The sequence below is a fragment of the Oncorhynchus masou genome, chromosome 6 (genome assembly GCF_036934945.1).
Source record: "Oncorhynchus masou masou isolate Uvic2021 chromosome 6, UVic_Omas_1.1, whole genome shotgun sequence".
In the NCBI taxonomy this organism is placed as follows: domain Eukaryota; kingdom Metazoa; phylum Chordata; class Actinopteri; order Salmoniformes; family Salmonidae; genus Oncorhynchus; species Oncorhynchus masou.
The window spans coordinates 54,111,478-54,139,086 of NC_088217.1; the positions used below are offsets into that span (position 1 = coordinate 54,111,478).

The 27,609-nt window shown below is 42.2% G+C and overlaps 1 protein-coding gene across 1 annotated transcript in view; it reads right to left on the reverse strand.

Annotated features, from left to right (window-relative positions):
* LOC135542291 (metabotropic glutamate receptor 4-like) overlaps window positions 1-27,609 on the reverse strand; it is a 281,114-nt gene that overhangs the window by 91,684 nt on the left and 161,821 nt on the right. Inside the window, exons 3-5 of the mRNA XM_064969153.1 lie at window positions 11,478-11,613; window positions 7,280-7,434; window positions 5,907-6,047 (exon numbers count right to left, since the gene is read on the reverse strand). Of these exons, the coding sequence (XP_064825225.1) occupies window positions 5,907-6,047; window positions 7,280-7,434; window positions 11,478-11,613 (432 nt within the window). The remainder of the gene's footprint in view (window positions 1-5,906; window positions 6,048-7,279; window positions 7,435-11,477; window positions 11,614-27,609) is intronic.

Below are 27,609 nucleotides of genomic sequence, written 5' to 3' on the forward strand. Positions count from 1 at the left end.
TGGAAGACAAATATCCGTCCCAGTCTCATTCTTCCAGAATGGTCCTGTATTTGGCTCCATCCATCTTCCCATCAATTTTAACCATCTTCCCTGTCCCTGCTGAAGAAAAGCAGGCCCAAACCATGATGCTGCCACCACCATGTTTGACAGTGGGGATGGTGTGGTCAGGGTGATGAGCTGTGTTGCTTTTACGCCAAACATAACATTTTGCATTGTTGCCAAAAAGTTCAATTTTGGTTTCTTCTGACCAGAGCACCTTCTTCCACATGTTTGGTGTGTCTCCCAGGTGGCTTGTGGCAAACTTTAAACGACACTTTTAATGGATATCTTTAAGAAATGGCTTTCTTCTTGCCACTCTTCCATAAAGGCCAGATTTGTGCAATATACGACTGATTGTTGTCCTATGGACAGAGTCTCCCACCTCAGCTGTAGATCTCTGCAGTTCATCCATAGTGATCATGGGCCTCTTGGCTGCATCTCTGATCAGTCTTCTCCTTGTATGAGCTGAAAGTTTAGAGGGACGGCCAGGTCTTGGTAGATTTGCAGTGGTCTGATACTCCTTCCATTTCAATATTATCGCTTGCACAGTGCTCCTTGGGATGTTTAAAGCTTGGGAAATATTTTTGTATCCAAATCCGGCTTTAAACTTCTTCACAACAGTATCTCGGACCTGCCTGGTGTGTTCCTTGTTCTTCATGATGCTCTCTGCGCTTTTAACGAACCTCTGAGACTATCACAGTGCAGATGCATTTATACGGAGACTTGATTACACACAGGTGGATTGTATTTATCATCATTAGTCATTTAGGTCAACATTGGATCATTCAGAGATCCTCACTGAACTTCTGGAGAGAGTTTGCTGCACTGAAAGTAAAGGGGCTGAATAATTTTGCACACCCAATTTTTCAGTTTTTGATTTGTTAAAAAAGTTTGAAATATCCAATAAATGTCATTCCACTTCATGATTGTGTCCCACTTGTTGTTGATTCTTCACAAAAAAATACAGTTTTATATCTTTATGTTTGAAGCCTGAAATGTGGCAAAAGGTCGCAAAGTTCAAGGGGGCCGAATACTTTCGCAAGGCACTGTATATATCCATTCATTCTTGAAGAATATTACTTATAAATGCCTCATGAGCTTAGTTAAACTGTCACACTCCAAGAGAACCCAAAATATAAGCTTGTTTTTCTCCAATGTTTGTAAACATTGTAAATGTAAACAAATGCGGTATACCCTCATAACATGGTTAAAACAATAATTTTGATATCATGTGTGTCAGTCCTTGCATCCATAACTCTGTCTATTAATCTGAGAGTGATTACTTTTCTCCAGGCTCATCCCTCAGGGTGACCATTTTGTTATTTCTTAATCTGTGGATTTGCCCTTTAAACAGCTGCATATTATCAAGATGTTACTGTCACCAACAAAAAGGTAAACAATCGGCCTACAGTGCTGTCGTGACGTTGTATTGGTTAATGCGATGACTGTTGCTCATCGAATGATAACAAGTTTTAATTACGTGATTAACTGAATCAAGCAATTATTAACTCATTAACCTGGGGCACCATGGGAAAACTAGATTTTATTGAGTTTCTATTTCCCAAATTAATTCAAAGAATATCAGAATATCGATTTTACAACAGCCGCTAATTAACCAGTTGCCTCTATCAGTCTCATAATCTGATCGTCGTATATAGCCCTTGATTCTGCACCACACCAATCTTAATTGAATATTTATTTACTAAAAAGCTAAAATGATGATAAAAGATACACATAGACAAAACACATTATAGGCTATTGATTAGAACTTAGTATAACAGGCCAACACACAATGGGAATTTCAGAAGAGAGAGAAAAAGTACACGAGAAATATACATTTGGGTGAATTTGTCAGCTATGCTATTCAAACCCTAGCCTTGCCTCAAACTGCCGCCCTTATGAGTCAGAATATATAATGATGTAATTATGTGGGAGGTGATCTCCGGGGATTCTCTGGGTGGACCGTTCCATTGTTCGATGACGCACTTCTCCTGCGCACCTCGTTGCTCGTCCTCCCTGTGTCCGTGTCCTTTGTGGCTTAGGAGTCTGTTACCTCACCCCTTTCTCTGGAAGGGGTCTTCTGAGGACAGACAACTCTGTAGCTCAGAGCTCACAGCATAGGAATGAAACACTTTAGATACCACGATTCGATGGGAGGTGGAGGCTAGGTGGTTTGACTTGCATTCACCCGCTTAGACACAGCTACTCATCCGTAGCTTGGGTAGAAAAGGATTTCTTTGTCCTCAAACTTGCGTTGCGTTCTGGGTTGTTTGACTTTTCAGACCCTGCTGCAGCTGGGGTCACGTAGTCTTGTCGTAAATTCTATACTCACAGCTTTTATACCCTTGGGTCAGAAGTGGACGTAACCGCCTTTAGGGCAATTCTCTGGGTGTACCAAGTTAATGAGGCAAGGCTAGATTTTCTTAAATCCCATTTTAGACAACTAACTTAACATTTAATCTTCCCCAAAACATCATCTTTGATATGGATATTTTCCATACAATGTGTAAACATCAAACATATATTAGGAAAACCCTTCATATTACAATGTTTTCGTAATAATGTCATCTATTGACCTTTAATAGCAGGACAAAAATTACATACATTTTCATAGTCCACCTTTCATCATGACCACCATTGTGGCTGACGGAAACCATTGTTCCAAAGTCCCTTTATTTCATGTTTAATGTTCTGATGTTGGTTCTCCATAGTGATAGGACAAAGGAATTTGTCTGTGGCCTGACATTTCCAAGGGGCGTGGGGCCATAACCCCCCCCCCCACGTCTTCAGACCCAGTACAGATCAGGGTTGGGTTATTAAAAAATATCCAAAACTTTAAATTCCATTAAATCCATTATTAAAAAATGGAAAGAACATGACACCACAACAAACCTGCCAAGAGAGGGCCGCCCAAACATGTTTGGTGTTCGCCAAAAGGCATATGGAAGAAGGTACTCTGGTCAGATGACACTAAAATTGAGCTTTTTGGCCATCAAGGAAAACGCTATGTCTGGCACAAACCCAATACCTCTCATCACCCCAAGAACACCATCCCTACAGTGAAGCATGGTGGTGGCAGCATTATGCTGTGGGGATGTTTTTGATCGGCAGGTACTGGTGGATGGTGCTAAATACAGGGAAATTCTTGAGGGAAACTTGTTTCATTCTTCCAGAGATTTGAGTCTGGGACGAGGGTTCACCTTCCAGCAGTACAATGACCCTAAGCAAACTGCTAAAGCAACTCTCGAGTGGTTTAAGGGGAATCATTTAAATGTCTTGGAATGGCCTAGTCAAAGCCCAGACCTCAATCCAATTGAGAATCTGTAGTATGACTTAAAGATTGATGTACACAAGCAGAACCCATCCAACTTGAAGGAGCTGGAGCAGTTTTGCCTTGACGAATGGGCATAAATCCCAGTAGCGTGATGTGTCAAGCTAATAGAGACACACCCCAAGAGACTTGCAGCTGTAATTGCTGCAAAAGGTGGCTCTACAAAGTATTGACTTTTGGGGGGGGGGGAATAGTTTGTTGTATTTCTTGTTTGTTTCACATCTTCAAAGTGGTAGGCATGTTGTGTAAATCAAATGATACAACCCCCCCCCAAAAAAATACATTTTAATTCCAGGTTGAAAGGCAACAAAATAAGAAAAATGCCATGGGGGGTGAATACTTTCGCAAGGCCTTTGCCCACCCAGTCATGTGAAATCCATAGATTAGAGTGTAATGCATTTATTTTAATTGACTGATTTCCTTTTATGAACTGTTACTCAGTAAAATGATTGCATTAATATTTTTGTTCAGTATACATTTTTTTATTTAGCAGATGCTCTTTTCCATGCAACATACAGTAATGACTGCATACATTTTTGCATACTGGTCCCCTGTGAGTATTGAACCCACAACACTGGCATTGCAAGGATCAATACCAATTCTCTACCAACTGAGCAACACAGGACATTATTACAAGGTAGTGCTACTGTATCTAGCAGAATAGTGTAGCAGACAAGCGATCGCTAACTAACTGTAAGCAATTTTAGCTAGCTGGATAATCATGTTGCACTAACTGTGAGGCAAAATGATTTATTTATTTAACGTGAAATTCAGAAAATCTGTTTGCTAGCAAACACGACAGTGTCTCCAACAATGATTACTTTTTCACATCGCATGTCATCTCCCATTTCCAAGCGTATTGTTCCATTTTAAAGAAAAGACCGGGCAGGCTTCCAAATGTCTTGTTTTGTACCACATGTGAGTTCAAGCTTTTAGATTGGCGAAGGCTTCAGCCACAAAGAGCAATTTGGAAGGTCAAGAAGTGCCAAAAAAATAACATTCAGGCACATATTATTCACCTCCTCACACAAATATATATTTTGAGTTGTTGCCACATTAGTCCAGAGCAGCTGTGTCAGAATGCATTGAAACCAATATATCTCAATGTGTAACGATCATGCATCGTTGAGTTGATGAGTCAATGAGCTGATGATGTCTCAGTCCCCCAACACCTCCTCCTCCAGGTCCCATTTCTCCAACCTCTACTCAGATCATTCAGCTCATTGATAACTTGTCATCATATGAGTCAATTATTTTGTGGGTAGCTATAGACATATAGCTATATCCTGACAGTGTTTTTTCTTCTCCCAGATTGGTCATTCACACAGAGCTAGTTAATCCATGAAAGAGTGGTGCAGTAGACAGCTGCACTGAAAGGATATGACTGGCATTAGTCTTCTGTATAGACGGACAACATTAATCTGTTTAAATCTTGACATGTCCATTTTTAATTGTGGATTTTTTTATTACCGGTGTGGGTGAAGAGAGATGGCCTCTAATCAACTTATAGTTTTCAGTTGAATGCCTTGCTCCACTCCCATTAAGACAGCAGTATTACCCTAAAGGACCTAAAACCCACACAACAGAGAACAAAGGGAGGAAATTCTGCTATTAGTGCAGCGTTCGCCAGTTTTGTAGTATATTATGAGAACTTAGTTGCAATTCTATGGAGCAGTGTGGTTAAACAAACACACTTACAAAGTATTACCATTATTGGCTTTTATTGAAAGCCAGTTACAACATGACTATGAATTATGCTTGCTTCATGAATTCTGAGGATTTCCATTTGCTACATGCATTTTGAATGCAAGTGAATGCCTATTATATGATTTTTGGTGTTCCGTATTTTCTAATTGTTCTTTCCACACTTTGACACAGTGATAGCTATTATTGCACCACCATGATGGCAAGTTTCCCACATAAGAAAATCAAACAATTTGACAACTGCAATAGCAACAGGCTTCATTTCATTTTAAACCAATAGCTAATTAACGAGAGAATATTTTCGTTGTGAAATTAACTGTTTCAAACCATCAATATACTACTGGCCTGCACGTCTTCTCTCATGTACAGATATATTCTTAGAACAGCTAGAGAGGTCTTTAGCTCCAAGTCCAGATTGAAAGGCTCGAGTGAATTTGTGATGATCAAACAATCTCCAGCACACGAAGACAGAACACTCCGGGACACAGCTGGATAGCATATGGCAGTGAGCCTGGAGGTGGAGATGTTTAACCATGCAGACCTGCTATTACATCGTTCTGTTGCCATCTGGAAGGACAGTCGAACAGTCTACTCAGCAGAAACACATGGCTCTCGTAATACCTCATCACATGGAGATACATTTTGAATCCAGCTAATGTTGTGCCTCTCTAGCTTTAGCTGGTGTACACACTTCAGCCATGTGCCAAAGCTGTTATGTTCTAAGATAAGGACAGGCTTTCACTGTCCTTACCTGTGAAGCATAACACTTTTCCAATGGTAGTTAAGATCAGTAAAGCTGCAATGGTGTGAAAGGAAAGGAGAATTGTCTTACTTGTGCATTTCTTCAGCCCGGAACCTTTCTTCAAAGCGTGTCGGCTCAGCTTGCAGGCGAAGTTGTTCTCCCAGAACTCAGCAAACCAGATATTTCTCCTGTTGTTCTCCAGTGTGCGGCTGATGAAGTAACGATCAAACCCTGGAAGAGATTGATCAGATTGTCATTGAAGTGCACTGGCTCTGGCAACAGTGTCAGTGCTAACATGGGTATTGACATGTGGGGGAATGTAGTGACATGCTCTGTAATGATGCTTTTGGATAACTCTTAAACAACATTTTCTGACAGAAAATGAGCATTGCTTTAACAGTGAATGTATTGAGAATGGCTGATTCTGTTATAGACCAGAGCTTTGGCTTGGCTGGCAGACTGAGTGGGTAATGACACACACTCTTAGGGAAAAAAAGTGCTATCTAGAACCTTAAAGAGTTATTCGGCCGCCCCCATAGGAGAACCCTTATTGGTTCCAGGTAAAACTTGTTTGGGTTCCATGTAGAACCATTTCTACAGAGGGTTCTACATGGAACCCAAAAGGTTTCTACCTGGAACCAAAAAGGGTTATCCTATGGGGTGCGGGACAGTAAATGCCTTATCTTTTACAATAGCTTATCAGGACGTAGAAGTGTTCTGTGTTAACAGAAACAGGATCTCTTGATATTTAAAGGAGGAGTACTTAGTTGCTACAGTACACTACCAATTTCTTGACTTAAAAATGTATAAACACACCCATTGATTATTAAAAAATGTAACTTATAAATGTGTTATGAGCTCAGTTCAACTGTTGTACCCCATCAGAACCCAAAATGTAAGCTTGTTTTAATCCAATGTTTCTAAACAATTCAAATCTAAACAATCCCTCTATAGCCTCAAAACATGGTTCAACTATACATTTGATATCATGGATGGTCATTCCTTGCATCCATAGCTCTGTCTATGAATTTGAGAGTGGTTACATTTCTCCAGCCCCATCCCTCAGCGTTTTAGCGAAACAGGGGCAGGGAGTTGCTTTGTTATTGTTTCAGTTAAGGATTCTAGCTCTAACAGAGATATCTCTATGTGAAGGGGAATAGCTGCTGACACAATAACGCACTACTGATCCATGTCTAAGTTTGTAAATGCAATGTAATGTTTTCCAATATTCTGTAATATAATCTACAATTGCATGACTAATCTCAATCACTTTATCCTTGTACATTGAACGAAAGCTACATGAGATCTACCAATGAATGAATCAATCGGACAATCTTAACCAAAAACATTTAATTTGGTCCCCCTATCTCCCCACAAATCAATGAATTAATCAAGCAATCAATCAATTAGCCAATTACAAAGTTGATCACAGCAACCTAGAACATTTCTCTGTTCACCCTCACCTCTGATGGACTGGCGTTTGGGCAGGATGGTGACAGCTCCCTCTGCCATTTCCTCTTGGTGTAACACTGGGGATATCTTTGAGCCCCAGCTGTCTGAGCCCACCCAGATGAAATGGCCAGTCTGGTTGGCCTTCTTGGCTGCTTGGAGTAGCCGCCTGGCACAAGTGGATAAACACATTTGGCTATGAATAATGTATTTGATATTTTGGTAACACTTTCTATGAGCTAACTGTATGAGCAGTACTGCAAAATAACTACACAATAGTCACTGATATACTGTAGTACACAGCGTTCATGATTCAACTTGAAGGTACAAACTCATTTGGATTCCATTGTATTGGTCTGGCTGGCCTGCACTATAAACAAAGTGATGTGTATGGTCTGGTGTGCTGTATATTCAGAGAAATCATCCACATTTTTTACGAACTAATGTTAACAATAGATCAATAGCAAATATTTCTCCGGGTTTTTAGTTTGTCACCTTAGTTTGCTAAAGCAAAATGATTGCACAGCGGCAGGTAACATTCACTAATGTCAGGACAACAGAGGGCTAAATTAATAAGATTATTTCCGAATGTATCCAGTGTCACTAAGATAGAGTAAGGAAGCATATGTGACCCGATTCGGGAAACTAGGCGTATGTCGCAAGTCACGACTTCACATACAATTATTTCTTCATCAAAAATATGTTTTTTTGGCAGAAATGCCTTCTCGAACATGTGAACTTTCATGTGCATTAATATCAAATATGTATGTCATCTGTAAATATAAATAAAATTCTTAAATTACGAGTTGGTTTAGACAAAGAAAAAGTCAGCAACCTCCCGCTAGCCATGATTGGCTGAGATAATGAGAGTGTCATGTCTTGTTATGTCTGTTCCTGTCCTTTCTCTTCACTCTGTCTCTCTCTGCTGGTCTTTTTAGGTTACCTTCTCTGTCTCTCATTCTTCAGCTGTTCTACATCTCCCCTAACTAGCTCATTCACTCTTTCCCACCTGTTCTCTCTTCCCCCTCTGATTAGGTCTCTATTTCTCTCTCTGTTCCTGCTACTTTCAGTGTCTGATTCTTGTTTGTGTTTTTCATGCCAGAAGCAAGCTGTCGTCTCGTTTGCTTCCACCTTGTCCTATCCTGTCGGAGTCTGCCTGGCAGGTGCATCCTGCATTATACTAACGTTCTTTTTGTTCCATTGACAACGTTGGAAGAGGATTTATGCCATTCCTGTTTTTTCATTAAAGAACTCTGTTTTCTGTTAAAACCGCTTTTGGGTCTTCACTCAAGTACATAACAGAGAGGGCTGGACATGCCGAGAGATGAGTTTGGATTGGTCGGAGTTGCATCTTGTTTCTATAAAATGAGCTGCTCGTAATGCAGCATAGATAACTGAAAATATGTTGCTACTGCTCTTAATAACATTGTTTCCCTGAATTTATCAGGTGCTATCGACAAAGGTCAGTGGGAAAAATTTGTTCTTTTTACTCCATACATTTTCCTTGACACCCAAAAGTACTTACAATTTGAATGCTTAACAGGACTGGAAAATGGTCCAGTTCACATACTTATCAAGAGAACATCCCTGGTCATCCATACTCCCTCTGATCTGGCAGACTCACTAAACACACATGCTTAATTTGTAAATTATGTTGGAGTGTGCCCCTGGCTATCCATCAACAATAATAAAATTAAAAAGTGCTGTCTGGTTTGCTTAATATAAGGCAGTTTAAATAGTTTATACTTAAGTACATTGTACCCCTGGCTATTTCAAATATATATATATATACAGTGCCTTGCGAAAGTATTCGGCCCCCTTGAACTTTGCGACCTTTTGCCACATTTCAGGCTTCAAACATAAAGATATAAAACTGTATATTTTTGTGAAGAATCAACAACAAGTGGGACACAATCATGAAGTGGAAAGACATTTATTGGATATTTCAAACTTTTTTAACAAATCAAAAACTAAAAAATTGGGCGTGCAAAATTATTCAGCCCCTTTACTTTCAGTGCAGCAAACTCTCTCCAGAAGTTCAGTGAGGATCTCTGAATGATCCAATGTTGACCTAAATGACTAATGATGATAAATACAATCCACCTGTGTGTAATCAAGTCTCCGTATAAATGCACCTGCACTGTGATAGTCTCAGAGGTCCGTTAAAAGCGCAGAGAGCATCATGAACAACAAGGAACACACCAGGCAGGTCCGAGATACTGTTGTGAAGAAGTTTAAAGCCGGATTTGGATACAAAAAGATGTCCCAAGCTTTAAACATCACAAGGAGCACTGTGCTAGCGATAATACTGAAATTGAAGGATTATCAGACCACTCCAAATCTACCAAGACCTGGCCGTCCCTCTAAACTTTCAGCTCATACAAGGAGAAGACTGATCAGAGATGCAGCCAAGAGGCCCATGATCACTCTGGATGAACTGCAGAGATCTACAGCTGAGGTGGGAGACTCTGTCCATAGGACAACAATCAGTCGTATATTGCACAAATCTGGCCTTTATGGAAGTGGCAAGAAGAAAGCCATTTCTTAAAGATATCCATAAAAAGTGTTGTTTAAAGTTTGCCACAAGCCACCTGGGAGACACACCAAACATGTGGAAGAAGGTGCTCTGGTCAGATGAAACCAAAATTGAACTTTTTGGCAACAATGCAAAACGTTATGTTTGGCGTAAAAGCAACACAGCTCATCACAATGAACACACCATCCCCACTGTCATACATGGTGGTGGCAGCATCATGGTTTGGGCCTGCTTTTCTTCAGCAGGGACAGGGAAGATGGTTAAAATTGATGGGAAGATGGATGGAGCCAAATACAGGACCATTCTGGAAGAAAACATGATGGAGTCTGCAAAAGACCTGAGACTGGGACAGAGATTTGTCTTCCAACAAGACAATGATCCAAAACATAAAGCAAAATCTACAATGGAATGGTTAAAAAATAAACATATCCAGGTGTTAGAATGGCCAAGTCAAAGTCCAGACGTGAATCCAATCGAGAATCTGTGGAAAGAACTGAAAACTGCTGTTCACAAATGCTCTCCATCCAACCTCACTGAGCTCGAGCTGTTTTGCAAGGAGGAATGGGAAAATATTTCAGTCTCTCGATGTGCAAAACTGATAGAGACATACCCCAAGCGACTTACAGCTGCAATCGCAGCAAAAGGTGGCGCTACAAAGTATTAACTTAAAGGGGGCTGAATAATTTTACACGCCCAATTTTTCAGTTTTTGATTTGTTAAAAAAGTTTGAAATATCCAATAAATGTCATTCCACTTCATTATTGTGTCCCACTTGTTGTTGATTCTTCACAAAAATATACAGTTTTATATCTTTATGTTTGAAGCCTGAAATGTGACAAAAGGTCGCAAAGTTCAAGGGGGCCGAATACTTTCGCAAGGCACTGTAATTGTGCCGTCTGGTTTAATAAGGAATTTGAAATGTATACTTTTACTCAAGTATGACAATTTAGTACTTTTTCCATCACTGGATGTGGCTGGGGGTTATAGCATTTCTTTCACATGACCCATCAATTAAGACAAGTGTATCTGGGTAAGCGTTATCTATTTATAAAATATTTTTATCTGGACACTTTCTGTTTACCTGGAATATTTCCTTATTGTAGGCTACTGCCACTTGTTGTCTTCAGCACATCACCTCAGGTGAATCATTAAAGATATGGGTGGGGCTGGCTTAATTAAGAGGGTGTGAACAATGCTGAATGGGTGTAGACAAAGGAGAGCTCTCGTTGATACCAGAACATTCAAAGGCCCTTTTTTTTAAAGTGAGTTGACAAGTGTATCAACTTTCAAAGCAGAATTATTTTCCCATTGTTCCTCAAAAATGTGGTGTAAGGTAAACCATTTTATAGCTCTGAGTCTCTACTTTTATCCAATGCAAAAAAAAACAAATTCTTATTTTTCTACATAAGACCGAATCCAGGTGGTAAGTCACATATTCCAGGTGGTAAGTCACATATTAACATGAGTTACCGATAGTCTAAAAGGGATAATTATGATAGCGCTTGACCAATAACATTTTAAAGTAATTCTACAGTGCATAATTTAAATGTCAAGCTTTTTATTTCTGCCGATTGACTCTTCTCCCTTTAATTAATTATCTTCCATGCATGTTTCTTAAGATTATTATTTTAGTATATTTCATATTCAGCATGTCAATGCTATGATAATACCCTTACCTAATATCATCCTCATTGGCGAAAATGATGACCACCCTTGCGTTTGGGTTTTCTCTTAGTCGGCGGATGACCTTTCCAAACTCTCCAGGCTTTGGCTCCCGGGGAATCTTGACCGACTGAGAGATACACACACCTCCTACAACAGAGACAGAGGAAACACACAGTAGTTGAGTGGCAGTTTAAGTCCAGGTTTTCACATTTTACAGATGCTCAACTTGAGCTATCAGTAGATCACCAATAAGAGCAGAGCTCTCAACAACATTCTGCTCTGAGGTTTGTGACTGAGCATGAATCCTTTGGCTTCACTCTTAAAGGGGCAATCTGCATTTGCAACATCCATGGACTTTTAAATTAATGACATATAGCCATTACTTCTTAAAGAATAACTTTGAAATGCCTCATGAGCTTAGTTCAAATATCTAAAACCCATCAGAAGCAACAAAATACAATCCAAACACTGTATGGCCTTTAAGTTTATTTTGACAAGGACAGTGCACATTAATAAACATTTCAGTAAAAGTGCAGGATTTAGCCAGCCAACAAATCTTCGACTGCAGTCCCCTGGGCAGGTTATTAAAAACTCAGAAAATGACAATGCAGACAATAACCAAACACAGAACAACATAGTGGTGGCAGGTAGCCTAGTGGTTAAAGCATTGGACCAGTAACCAAAAGGTTGCTGGATCAAATCCCTGAGCTGATAAGGTAGAAATCTGTTGTTCCAGACATGGGGAGCTCTTTTGCTGCCTCTGTAGTCAAACAATTCTGTATAAGAAATAAGCTAGTTTAATTTTTTTTATTTGAGTTACATTTTCCACCTGATTTTTGAAAGAGATTGGAATCAAAAGAAAAAAACTATAAAACTATAATTTTGATCTCACGAATGGTCAGTTTTTCCATACATTGCTCTGTCTATACATTTGAGAGTGGTTATATTTCACCAGCCCCATCCCTCAGTTGTTTACAAAAACAGTGGTGGGGTGCTCTTTGGGGTTCTTTGAACTGCAGTTTACCCCTTTAATAATTACCTTTAAATCCACCTGCTGCGACTCTTATGTAACTTCCCAGTGGGGTGTAGACACAACCTACTGCAGCGGACATCACTTGAACCACGTTCATTTTGAACATGTCCTTACCAAGGATAACTTTCATCCAGACACTTAAACAGCGAGGAGAACAGAGACTGTTTGAAATAAGAGACTGCTGAGGGGAGGACGGCTCATTATAATGGCTAGAACGGAGCAAATGAAATGGCATCAAACACATGTTTGATGTACAATATTTGATACCATTCCACTCATTCTGCTCCAGCCATTGACACGAGCCCGTCCTGCCCAATTAATGTGCCACCAACTTTGGTGGGTAAGAATATATTTTTCACTAGCCATGTTGGTGGGTGGTCAATTTACAGAGCTCTACAGTGCGAGCATTACATTCGCAAATAAAAATAGTCAAAAGTCAAGTATAAGCACATTAGAGTTAGAAAAATGCTGCAGTTGCTGTTTTCAAAGCATTTCTCCTGTTTTGTTTCAAAGCTGTTAATTGCACAAACAAATACTAATCCTATATCCCGCAACACTGCCTGGCAGAGGAGCTGAGCTCATTGAGTGATGTGCTGATAGATACATTTTTGGAGGCGCTGCGCACAGACATAACGTTGGTCAAATTTACTCTAAAGTCTACAAAGTGAGACTTTGTCCTCATGTTTCTTGGCTATTTACATTGTTCAGTTCACAAGCTCTGTTGTTTTTCAACGTTAGTTTGAGTCTGCTGCTTCAACTGATAGCAAAGAGACACCCTAGTCAGATCCCAAATCTCACACACAAGTGACAGGACTCGAGTGGCCCCATTGGTAAACCATGGTAAACTCCTGCCCTTAAAGGGGCAGCTGACATTTTCTCTGATATTTTTATCTGCCCCTTTTTTTCAATTTTCACCTAAAATGACATACTCAAATCTAACTGCCTGTAGCTCACGACCTGAAGCAAGGATGTGCATATTATTGATACCATTTGAAGGGAAACTTTGTGGAAATGTGAAATGAATGTAGGAGAATATAACACATTAGACCTGGTAAAATAAAAAATAAAAAAACATGCGTTTTTGGTAAAAAGCATTGTACCATCATCTTTGAAATCCAAGAGAAAGGCCATAATGTATTATTCCAGCCCAGGTGCAACTTAGATTTTGCCCACTAGATGGTAGCAGTGTACGTGCAACATTTTAGACTGATCCAATGGACCATTGCATTTCAGTTCAAAATGTTGTACTGCCCAAATGTGCCTAATTAGTTTATTAAAACATTTTCAAGTTCAGAACTGTGCACTCTCCTCAAGCAATAGCATGGTATTCTTTCACCGTAATAGCTACTGTAAATTGGACAATGCAGTTAGATTAACAAGAATGTAAGCTTTCTGCCAATATCAAAAATATCTATGTCCTGGGAAATGTTCTTGTTACTGACAACCTCATGCTGATTGCATTAGCTTACGTTAGCTCAATCGTCCCGCGGGGGATCCACTGATCCTGTAGAGGATATAACTCGAGTCGATTTCCGTGGCCCCCATAAAAATCTGTCAGTTTAAGCTACAGATTTTTTTTGCTTTGGATGCATCTCAATCCACCGCAACTGCCGAAGTTGCACTTCCGTATCTGCGATGGAAGGTGACAGAGCTAGAGCTGAAAGGTGACAGAGCTAGATCGGTGATTGTCAGACCATGAGACATCCCGAAAATCTGTCTTCTCGGAAAATGTTCTGTAGCATCAGAACGGTTTGGCCTAAAAAACTATTATGACCCCTCTATGGAAAGATAAGACTCCCACAAACACGATGGTGTTCTTCAATTTGAGACTTGTCTGAAGTACAGTCGATCTGCCATCTTCTGTCTGTTGTGCCCAGACAGTTTGGGCAACACACTGTGAAAAGTTAAGTCAGTTGTTTTGCTCTAGGAAAAAGGCTTGGCAGAACGTCCCCCGGTACCAGTTGAATCTTTTTTATTGAAGTAATGTATATAGGGAGATTGTTTAGTGCTCAAAATTAGGGGTTAAATACATGTCACATTTCTTTATGTTTCAGATAAAGAACAGACCAGTCGGAACAAACTGCTTTCTATATATATATATTTTTACCTTTATTTAACTAGGCAAGTCAGTTAAGCACAAATTCTTATTTTCAATGACAGCCTAGGAACATAAACATTTTTACTTTGTCAGCTCAGGGATTTGATCTTCCAACCTTTCAGTGACAAGTCCAACACGCTAACCACTAGGCTATCTTGGGGGGCAACTCTCTGTTGTTCCATGTAGTGAATCTTTTATTCAATTTATATGGGCTACATTTTTCATCAAATAATTTTGATTATTTATTACAATTTAAAATCAAATAGCTGAATTATCCTAGGTATGACCTTCTTTAAAACAATTCCATATAGCTCAATATAACCTCTATTTAGCCAGTGCAGCTTCACAGAGGGATTAAACATTCTAAATTCTCACCTTTTGGGTGGGTGGACTGGTACATTTGATCAAGTAGTTTCTCCTGGTTGTTGCCTTTTTGGTCGTGTGGTCATTCATAGCATTTTGTCTACATGATCCTCTTGAGTCACTTTAGAACCGGACCATGCATCATGCCATTGTGTTCTCCCCTCAAGCAATGTTTAGCTCACTCCACAAGTTGTCATTAAGTCAGTGTGTGTGTGTTGATAGCACACACTCCAGTAACTCAACCTCAACGCTCGGACTGAATAAATGTTTTTCCTGTACTATACAGTATTTAACAATATTGTTTTGACACAGTAGTAAATGAATGTGCTTAATTTCACAAAGTATTAGCAAAATATATGTCTGTTAATTTCATGTAAACAATTAGCCCACCCCCCCCTGGCAAAAAAAACCTAATAACCAGTTAACTATATTTCTGGGACATTGCGGCAGATGCGCTTGATTTCCCACCCTTTTATTTTATATAGTCATTAGCATAATTTCATAGCAATAGATATATGCTGCGTGGCATGGTGGTTTAAAAATGCTTGGGATCTGCATTGGATTAGGTGTACCACAAATTGCCAATTGAACCACTTGCACTCCTATATTGATGTTGTATCAAAATATAGATATGTGTGATTAAGAGCATATTATTTGTATTTGTATATTCATGTATATTCATGTATGGATATTCATTAGCAGCAGCTAGTCTCCCTGGGTACTAGCAAAATTAAGGCAGTTAATACAATTTTACAATTTCAATGCGACATTACAATACTAGGGTAGCGTACTGTGTATCACATAGACAACTGTACCTGGAAGGTTACTCTGAACCATAAATTAAACTGTCCAGAGCCGTTGAACTCTGTGCACACCACTAGAGGAGTGGCCCAAACCTGATAGACTGAGAAAATCTCCTGCATAAAGGGACCAAGCTGAGTTGGGTGGCAGAAGTTTCAAGCAAAACAGTTGACTTCCTCCTGACCTCAATCAAACTTCAACAAGGCAGAGCTGCCTTGGCAGACTGCCTGTCCCCTGTGCAGTATTATGCAATCTAGGTGCACAACAAGCCTTTAGAATGGGAGAGCTGGGAATTCTTCAAATATTTTGTTGTATGATTATATTTGTTGCCGTATAAGTACACTATCAGAAAATAGGGTTCCAAAAGGATTCTTCGGCTGTACCCATACGACGACCCTTTTTGGTTCCATGTAGAACTGTCTGTGGAAAGGTTTATACCTGGAACCCAAAAGGGTTATCCTATGGGGACGGCGAAAGTACCCTTTTAGGTTCAAGATAGCACCCTTTTTTTTACAGTGTAAAGTACATAGACAATGTCTGCCATATTTTGAGTAATTTACAGACAAGCCGATTTGTAAATCTGCCATTTTCTTCAGTCTCACATCAGGCTTGATATAAAACTAAGGTAGTAGAAAACTAGCTGCATGTTTAGAGCAAAACACAACTCACATATAACTGTCTATGTATCAAGCACAGCTCCCTTTGACTACCTTCTCTCGAGCAAGCTGATAGGGTCACGGACCATGTGGAAACCGAGGTCATTGATGCATCGCAATACAATGTTTGCTTGTTGAGCTCAAGTCAAGTTGTTTTTTTCATGCGTAAACATGTCTCAGGAACTGCCAGGTATGCTTGTTTGTTCTGTAGATTGAGAGCCAAGCATTTAGGGGATTGAGTTGTTTAAAAATGGTATTATGTGTCACGCCCTGATCTGTTTCCCCTGTCCTTGTGCTTGTCTCCACCCCCTCCAGGTGTCACCCATCTTCCCCACTTATCCTCTTGGTATTTATACTTGGGTTTTCTTTCTGTCTTTGTCAGTTTGTCTTGTTTGTCAAGCTTACCAGTGTTTGTTTTGTCAGTGCCTATCGTTTCCCAGCCTCTTTATCTCATCCTCCTGGTTTTTGACCCTTGCCTGTCCTGACCCTGTACCCGCCCGCCTGACCACTGCCTGTCCCTGAACCTTTGCGCCTACTCTGGATTATCAACCACTGCCTGCATTGACTTGTCATTTGCTTGCCCGTTACAATAAACATTTACAGTTGAAGTCAGAAGTTTACATACTCCTTAGCCAAATACATTTAAACTAATGTGTTCGCCGAGGAACTTAAAACTTTCCACCTTCTCCAGTGCTGTCCCGTCGATGTGATAGGGGTGTGCTCTCTCTTTAATATTTCCTGAAGTCCACAATCATCTCCTTTGTTTTGTTGACTTTGAGTTAGAGGTTGTTTTCCTGACACCACACTCCAAGTGCCCTCACCTCCTCCCTATAGACTGTCTCGTCATTGTTGGTGATCAAGCCTTCTACCTATTGGGGAAGTATGCAAATTGAAGTGGGTCTAGGGAGGCAGGTAAGGTGGAGGTGATATGATCCTTGATTTGTCTCTCAAAGCACTTCATGATGACATAAGTGAGTGCAATGGGGCGATAGTCATTTAGTTCAGTTACCTTTGCCTTCTTGCGGGCAAATCATAAAAGCTGGCAAAGAAGGTGTTTAGGTTGTCTGGAAGCAAGACGTTGGTGTCCGTGACGTGGCTGGTTGTCTTTTTGTAGCCCGTGATTGCCTGTAGACCTTGCTACGTACGTCTCATGTCTGAGCTGTTGAATTGCGACTCCACTCTGTCCCTATACCGACATTTCGCTTGTTTGATTGCCTTGCGGAGGGAAGACCTACGCTGTTTTTATTCAGCCATATTCCCAGTCGTCTTTCCATGGTTAAATGCGGTGGTTTGCACATTCAGTTTTGCCCAAATGCTGCCATCTATCCACGGTTTCTGGTTAGTGTAGGTTTTAATAGTCACAGTGGGTACAAGATCTCCAATGCACTTCCATATAAACTCACACACCGAATCAGTGTATAAATCAATATTCTCTGAGGCTGCCCGAAACATTTCCCAGTCTGCGTGATCAAAACAATCTTGAAGCGTGGATTCCGATTGGTCAAACCAGCGTTGAATAGTTCTTGTCATGGGTACATCGTGTTTGAGTTTCTGCCTGTAGAACGGGAGGAGCAAAATGGAGTCGTGGTCAGATTTGTCAAAAGGAGGGCGAGGGAGGGCCGTGTATGCATCGCGGAAGTTAGAGTAGCAGTGATCCAGTGTATTGCATGCACGAGTGCTACAATCAATATGCTGATTGAATTTAGGTAGCTTTGTTCTCAAATTTGCTTTATTAAAATCCCCAGTTACAATAAATGCAGCCTCAGGATATATGGTTTCCTGTTTGCATAGAGTCCAGTTTGCATAGAGTTCCTTGAGGGCCATCATAGTATCGGCTTGAGGGGGAATATACATGGCTGTGACAATAACTGGTGAGAATTATCTTGGGAGTTAATAAGGTTGACATTTGATTGTGAGGAATTCTAGGTCAGGTGAACAAAAGGACTTGAGTTCCTGTATGTTGTTACGATTACACCATGATTTGTTAATCATGAAGCATACTGTCATGTCTTGTTATGTCTGTTCCTGTCCTTTCTCTTCACTCTGTCTCTCTCTGCTGGTCTTTTTAGGTTACCTTCTCTGTCTCTCATTCTTCAGCTGTTCTACATCTCCCCTAACTAGCTCATCCACTCTTTCCCACCTGTTCTCTCTTCCCCTCTGATTAGGTCTCTATTTCTCTCTGTTCCTGCTACTTTCAGGGTCTGATTCTTGTTTGTGTTTTTGATGCCAGAAGCAAGCTGTCGTCCCGTTTGCTTCCACCTTGTCCTATCCTGTCGGAGTCCGCCTGGCACTGTTAAAACCGCTTTTGGGTCTTCACTCAAGTACATAACAGAAGAATCAGACCAAGAATGGACCCAGCGGCTCCGGACCCTTTTCACTCCGCCGTCGAGATCCAGGGAGCGATGCTAGGCAGACACGAGGAGGAATTGTCTGCTGCTCGACATGCCGTTGAAACCCTGGCCGTCCAAGTCTCCGACCTCACAAGACAGGTTCACCAACTCCACCTCGATCCACCGCCCACTTCCAGGGTTTCCGAGTCTCCGGAGCCCAGGATCAACAACCCGCCGTGTTACTCTGGGGAGCCCACTGAGTGCCGCTCATTCCTCACTCAGTGTGATGTGGTGTTCTCTCTCCAGCCCAACACTTACTCCAGGAGCGCAGCCCGCACGCCTACGTCATTTCTCTCCTTACCGGACGGGCGCGTGAGTGGGGCACGGCAATCTGGGAGGCGAGGGCTGAGTGTATTAACCTGTATCAGGACTTTAAGGAGGAGATGATACGGGTTTTTGACCGTTCTGTTTTTGGGGAGGAGGCTTCCAGGGCCCTGTCTTCCCTATGTCAGGGGAATCGATCCATAACGGATTATTCTATTGAGTTTCGCACTCTCGCTGCCTCTAGTGACTGAAACGAGCCGGCTTTGCTCGCTCGTTTTCTGGAGGGTCTCCTCGTCGAGGTTAAGGATGAGATCCTCTCCCGGGAGGTTCCTTCCAGTCTGGACTCCTTAATAGCTCTCGCTATTCGCATAGAGCGACGGTTTGATCTTCGTCGCCGAGCTCGTGGAAAGGAGCTCGCGTTCTCCGTTGCTCCCTCCCACATCACTGCCGCCTGCCGCATCACTGCCACCCTCCTCCGCCGGCTCGGATGCTGAGCCTATGCAGCTGGGGGTATCCGCATCTCGGCCAAGGAGAAGGAACGGAGAATCACCAATCGCCTCTGTCTCTACTGCGGCTCCGCTGGTCATTTTGTCACCTCATGTCCAGTAAAAGCCAGAGCTCATCAGTAAGAGGAGGGCTACTGGTGAGCGCAACTACTCAGGCCTCTCCTTCTGGATCACGCACTACCTTTCCGGTCCATCTCCGCTGGCCCGGTTCATCTGCTTCCTGCAGTGCCTTGATAGACTCTGGGGCGGAGGGCTGTTTTATGGACGAGACCTGGGCTCGGGAACATGACATTCCTCTCAGACAGTTAGGGGAGCCCACGGCCTTGTTCGCTTTAGATGGTAGTTCTCTCCCAAGATTCAGCGTGAGACGCTGCCTTTAACCCTCACTGTCTCTGGTAATCATAGCGAAACCATTTCTTTTTTAATTTTTCGTTCACCTTTTACACCTGTTGTTTTGGGTCATCCCTGGCTAGTGCTCCATAACCCTTCTATTAATTGGTCTAGTAATACTATCCTATCCTGGAATGTTTCTTGTCATGTGACCTGTTTAATGTCTGCTATCCCTCCTGTTTCCTCTGTCTCTTCTTCACAGGAGGAGCCTGGCGATTTGACAGGGGTGCCGGAGGAGTATCACGATCTGCGCACGGTGTTCAGTCGTTCCAAGGCCACTTCTCTCCCTCCACACCGGTCGTATGACTGTAGTATTGATCTCCTTCCGGGAACTACTCCCCCGGGGTAGATTATACTCTCTGTCGGCTCCCGAACGTAAGGCTCTCGAGGATTATTTGTCGGTTTCGCCGACGCCGGTACCATAGTCTCCTCCTCCTCTCCCGCCGGAGCGGGGTTTTTTTTTGTTCAGAAGAAGGACGGGTCCCTGCGCCCATGCGTGGATTATCGAGGGCTGAATGACATAACAGTTAAGAATCGTTATCCGCTTCCTCTTATGTCTTCAGCCTTCGAGATCCTGCAGGGAGCCAGGTTTTTCACCAAATTGGACCTTCGTAACGCTTACCATCTCGTGCGCATCAGGGAGGGGGACGAGTGGAAGACGGCATTTAACACTCCGTTAGGGCACTTTGAATACCGGGTTCTTCCTTTCGGCCTCGTTAACGCTCCAGCTGTCTTTCAGGCACTAGTTAACGACGTCCTGAGAGACATGCTGAACATTTTTGTTTTCGTTTACATGGACGATATCCTGATTTTTTCACCGTCTCTCTCGATTCATGTTCAGCACGTGCGACGCGTCCTCCAGCGCCTTTTGGAGAACTGTCTTTATGTGAAGGCTGAGAAGTGCACTTTTCATGCCGCCTCTGTCCCTTTTCGGTTCCGTTATTTCCGCTGAGGGCATTAAGATGGATCCCGCTAAGGTCCAGGCTGTCATTGATTGGCCCGTTCCTAAGTCACGCGTCGAGCTGCAGCGCTTTCTGGGCTTCGCTAATTTCTATCGCGTTTCATCCGTAATTTCGGTCAGGTGGCAGCTCCCCTCACAGCCCTTACTTCTGTTAAGACGTGCTTTAAGTGGTCCGTTTCCGCCCAGGAGCTTTTGATCTTCTTAAGAATCGTTTTACATCCGCACCTATTCTTGTTACACCTGACATCTCTAGTCAGTTTGTTGTTGAGGTTGACGCGTCAGAGGTGGGCGTGGGAGCCATTCTTTCTCAGCGCTCTCTCTGACGGCAAGGTCCATCCTTGCGCGTTTTTCTCTCATCGCTTATCGCCGTCAGAACGTAACTATGATGTTGGTAATCGCGAACTGCTCGCCATCCGCTTAGCCCTGGGCGAATGGCGACAGTGGCAGGAGGGGGCGACTGTTCCTTTGTCGTTTGGACTGACCATAGGAACCTTGAGTACATCCGTTCAGCCAAACGACTTAATGCGCGTCAGGCTCGTTGGGCTCTGTTTTTCGCTCGTTTCGAGTTTGTTATTTCTTATCGTCCGGGCTCAAAGAACACCAAGCCTGATGCTTTATCTCGTCTCTTCAGTTCTTCTGAGGTCTCCACCGACCCCGAGGGGATTCTCCCTGAGGGGCGTGTTGTCGGGTTGACTGTCTGGGGAATTGAGAGGCAGGTAAAGCAAGCACTCGCTCACACTCCGTCGCCGCAAGCTTGTCCTAGGAACCTTCTGTTCGTTCCCGTTCCTACTCGTCCGGCCGTTCTTCAGTGGGCCCACTCTGCCAAGTTAGCCGGCCACCCCGGCGTTCGGGGTACGCCGCTTCCATTCGCCAGCGTTTCTGGTGGCCCACTCGGGAACGTGACGCGCGTCGATTTGTCGCGCTTGTTCGGTCTGCGCGCAGACTAAATCTGGGAACTCTCCTCCTGCCGGCCGTCTCAGACCGCTTCCCATTCCCTCTCGACCGTGGTCTCACATCGCTTTAGATTTTATCACCGGACTGCCTTCATCAGCGGGGAAGACAGTTATTCTTACGGTTGTCGATAGATTCTCTAAGGCGGCTCATTTCATTCCTCTCGATAAGCTCCCTTCTGCTAAGGAGACGGCTCAGATCATTATCGAGAATGTTTTCCGAATTCATGGCCTTCCGTCTGACGTCGTTTCCGACAGAGGCCCGCAGTTCACGTCTCAATTTTGGAGGGAGTTTTGCCGTTTGATTGGGGCTTCCGTCAGTCTCTCGTCCGGCTTTCATCCCCAGTCTAACGGTCAAGCCGAACGGGCCAATCAGACTGTTGGTCGCATTTTACGCAGTCTTTCTTTTCGCAACCCTGCGTCTTGGTCAGAACAGCTCCCTGGGCAGAGTACGCCCACAACTCGCTTCCCCTCGTCTGCTACCGGTCTATCCCCTTTTCAGAGTAGCCTCGGGTACCAGCCTCCGCTGTTCTCATCTCAGCTCGCCGAGTCCTGCGTCCCCTCCGCTCAGGCTTTTGTCCAGCGTTGCGAGCGCACCTGGAAGGGGGGTCAGGTCGGCACTTTGCCGTAATAGGGCGCAGACTGTGAGGGCCGCTAATAAGCGTAGGACCAAGAGTCCTAGATATTGTTGCGGTCAGAGAGTATGGCTCTCCACTCAGAACCTTCCCCTTAAGACAGCTTCTCGCAAGTTGGCCCCGCGGTTCATTGGTCCGTTCCGTATTTCTCAGGTCATTAATCCTGTCGCAGTGCGACTTCTTCTCCCGCGCTATCTTCGTCGCGTTCACCCGGTCTTCCATGTCTCCTGTGTTAAGCCCGTTCTTCGCGCCCCGCTCGTCCCTCCCCCCATCCTTGTCGAGGGCGCACCCATCTACAGGGTTCGTAAGATTTTGGACATGCGCCCTTGGGGCCGTGGTCATCAGTACCTAGTGGATTGGGAGGGGTACGGTCCTGAGGAGAGGAGTTGGGTTCCCTCTCGGGACGTGCTGGACCGTTCGCTGATCGATGATTTCCTCCGTTGCCGCCAGGTTTCCTCCTCGAGTGCGCCAGGAGGCGCTCGGTGAGTGGGGGGGGTACTGTCATGTCTTGTTATGTCTGTTCCTGTCCTTTCTCTTCACTCTGTCTCTCTCTGCTGGTCTTTTTTAGGTTACCTTCTCTGTCTCTCATTCTTCAGCTGTTCTACATCTCCCCTAACTAGCTCATCCACTCTTTCCCACCTGTTCTCTCTTCCCCCTCTGATTAGGTCTCTATTTCTCTCTCTGTTCCTGCTACTTTCAGGGTCTGATTCTTGTTTGTGTTTTTGATGCCAGAAGCAAGCTGTCGTCCCGTTTGCTTCCACCTTGTCCTATCCTGTCGGAGTCCGCCTGGCAGGTGCATCCTGCATTATACTAACGTTCTTTTTGTTCCATTGACTACGTTGGAAGAGGATTTATGCCATTCCTGTTTTTCATTAAAGAACTCTGTTTTCTGTTAAAACCGCTTTTGGGTCTTCACTCAAGTACATAACACATACACCCCGCCATTCTTCTTCCCAGAGAGATGTTTAGTTCTGTCGGCGCGACTCAAAGAATTCCAGTGGCTGTACCGACTCCGACAACATATCTTGAGAGAACCATGTTTCCGTGAAACAAAGTATGTTACAATCCCTGATGTCTCTGTATATTCCTCATTGCGAAGATAAGTCTGTCTGCCAGCAGTCATTTAAAAAGAGAGGATTTTGCTGAAACCTAGGTCTATTTGACTAAATTGTGTTTGCACTAATACAGTATTAATCCCCCTAGTCGATTGACGCACCAGTGCCCACTGAAAGGGGAGATTTTCATGAACACGATGGACTTCTCCATTTGTCTAACTGGTACCGGTTTAAAAAACAAATGGAAGTTTGAAGGTAGTTTTGTGCCTACTACAAAAAAGGGGTTAAATATATCTCCTAGATTTAGGACATACTCTTTAAAACCTTGTTTCTTATGATTTATTTTTGACTGTCCATTTTGCTATTTATGTATGTTATTCAATGTGTTTCTATGGGCTTTAGTAGTAAAGTTGTCATAATGCTTCAGCAAATGTACATTATCCCAGGGGTTTTGGAAGACACAATGTAAGTAATCCAATGTATGTCCATTCGCTATATTGTATGTCCATTCGCTATATATATAGTGTATATATATATACTTCCCTGAATGCCTCTACTGATCCTACAGCTATTGTATGCAGTAATAATGTGCCTCTGAACCAGAGCTATACTGTTAGCACTGAGGTGGTGTGCACGAGCTGGATGTCCAATGTGTGCAGCTCACCCTGCATTACCATAAATAACCTGAGCATGTCTACCTCTGCTAAGCTTCCTAGTAAAGAAATAAAAACAATCAAGCATCCTAAAAAAGTGCTAAATATAACCCATGTTAACATACAGTATGTAGTTAAGAAACAAGAAAATAAAAATAAATAATAATTTGAAAATAATAATTTGCTAATAACAGATGGCATTTATATTCTGACTATCTCTGAAAATCACTTACATAATACCTTTGATGATACAGAGGTAGCAATAAATTATTAAAAGATCTACAGAAAAGACAGAAATGCCAAAGGAGGAGGTGTGGCCGTTTATATTCAGAAACATTCTTGAAAAGCTTAGAGAGGATCTCATGTTAAATACTGTTGAAGTAATATGGCTACAGGTTCATCTGCCTCACCTAAAGCCCATTCTGGTGGGAAGCTGCTATAGACAACCAACGTGCTAAAAGTCAGCATCTGGATAACGTGTGAAATCCTTGATAATGTACAGTTGAAGTCAGAAGTTTACATACAGTTAGGTTGGAGTCATTAAAACTCCTTTTCAACCTCTTCAAAAACTTCTTGTTAACAAACTATAGTTTTGGCAAGTCGGTTACGGCATCTACTTTATGCATGACACAAGGACAATTTCAGCTGACAAGAAAGTATGTGCCTTCAGGCCTAAATAGCTGACCAATCTGCCTGTTACCAACCCTTAGTAAACTTTTGAAAAGAATAGTGTTTGACCAGATACAATATTTACAGTAAACAAATTGACAACAGACTTTCAGCATGCTTATAGGGAAGGACATTCAACAAGAACAGCACTTACGCAAAGGGCTGATGATTGGCTGAGATAAATTGATGATAAAAATATTGTGGGGGATTTTTTGTTAGACTTCAGTGTGGCTTTTGACATTATCGATCATAGGCTGCTGCTGGAAAAGCGTATATATTATGGCTTTACACCACCTGCTAAATTGTGGATAAAGAGTTTCACTACCGTTCAAAGGTTTGGGGTCACTTAGAATTTTCCTTGTTATTGAAAGAAAGGCACATTTTTTTGGCCGTTAAAATAACATAACATTGATCAGAAATACAGTGTAGACATTGATAATGTTGTAAATGACTATTGTAGCTGGAAACGGCTGATTTTTTAAAATGGAATACTTAGATAGGCATACAGGAGCCCATTATCAGCAACCATCACTCCTGTGTTCCAATGGCACATTGTGTTGGCTAATTAATCATTAGAAAACCCTTTTGCAATTATGTTAGCACAGCTGAGAACTGTTGTGCTTATTAAAGAAGCAATACATCTGGCCTTCTTTAGACTAGTTGAGAATCTGGAGCATCAGCATTTGTGGGTTCGATTACAGGCTCAAAATGGCCAGAAAAGGCCTTTCTTCTGAAATTCATCTATCTATTCTTGTTCTGAGAAATGAAGGCTATTCCATGTGAGAAATTGCCAAGAAACGGAATATCTCTTACAACGCTGTGTACTACTCCCTTCACAGAACAGTGCAAAATGTCTCTAACCAGAAACGAGAGAGTAGTGGGAGGCCCCGGTCTACAACTGGGCAAGAGGACAAGTACATGAGTGTCTAGTTTGAGAAACAGACACCTCACAAGTCCTTAACTGGCAGCTTCATTAAATAGTACCCACAAAACACCAGTCTCAAAGTCAACGGTGAAGAGGCGACTCAGGGATGCCGGCCTTCTAGGCAGAGTTCCTCTGTCCAGTGTCTGTGTTCTTTTGTCCATCTTAATCTTTTATTTTTATTGGCCAGAGATATGTGTTTTTCTTTGAAACTCTGTCTAGGCCTCTTACATTTTTCAAATCTTCAGTAATGACATTCCACTGGGCTTGAGTAAAGCCAGTGTCCATGTAAGTGGATGACTCAGCACTGTACACGTCAGCTACTACAGTGACTGAAATGACTGCAACACAAAGAGCTGCAGTTTCAGAATGGATGGCAAGGAATAAGTTTGTCCTAAATTGTTTCATAAATTAAACGCATTCTATTTGGGACAAATCATTCACTAAACCCTAAAACTCAACTAAATATTGTAATGAATAATGTGGAAATTGAGAAAGTTGAGGTGACTAAAGTGCTTGGAGTAACCCTGGATCCTAAACTGTCATGGTCAAAACATATTGATACAACAGAAGATGTGGAGAAGTAAATCCTTAATAAAGCAATGTTCTGCTTTCTTACCAACACTATCAACAAGGCAGGTCCGACAGGCCCTAGTTTTGTCGCACCTTGAATACTGTTCAGTCGTGTTGTCATGTGCCAGAAAGAGGGACTTAGGAACATTGCAATTGGCTCAGAAGAGGGAAGCAAGGCTGGCCCTTAGATAACACAGAGAGCTAACAATAATATGCATGTAAATCTCACCTGGCTCAAAGTGGAGGAGAGATTGACTTCATCACTACTTGTATTTGTGAGAGGTATTGACATGTTCAACATACCGAGTTGTCTGTTTGAACTACTGCCACACAGCTCAGACACCCATGCATACCCCACAAGACATGCCACCAGGTCTTTTTGACAGTCCCCAAGTCCAGAACAGACTATGGGAGGTGCACAGTACTGCATTGAGCGATGACTACATAGAACTCTATTCCACATCAAGTATTTTTTAATTTATTTTTCCTTTATTTAACTAGGCAAGTCAGTTAAGAACAAATTCTTATTTCCAATGACGGCCTAGCAACAGTGGGTTAACTGCCTGTTCAGGGGCAGAATGACAGATTTGTACCTTGTCAGATCAGGGATTTGAACATGAAACCTTTCAGTTACTAGTCCAACAGTCTAACCACTAGGCTACCCTGTAAGCAGTAAAATGTGAAAAAAATAAAATAAACACACCTTATGGAACAGCAGGGACTGTGAAGCAACACAAACATAGGCTCAGACACATGCATACAAACACATGATAACATACACACGATACACACACATACACATTGATTTTGTGTTGTATGTGGTAGGGCCTGAGGGCACACTCTTAATGTGTTATAAATGTATTAGAATGTTTTTCAAATTGTATAACTGCCTTAATTTTGTTGGACGCCAGGAAGATTGCCTTGGTAGCAGATAATGGGGATACATAATAAATGCAAATACAAAAGCCAAAATATATATTTTATCAAATAATTGTTTATATCTAAAAAGGGGTCCTTCTAAATGAAATGATCCATAGTATGACCATGTTTAAACAAGTTCATATGTCAGCTTAGCTGCATACCCGGAGACTACTCGCAAAGGGAAATTACTATATTTTCATAATTTGGGTGCCTTAAGTCAACAAATAGGACACATAAGATTCCCATGTAATATTTTCCATAATGTAGGAGGGGAATGTTATTTTACAGTTATAAAAGAAACTT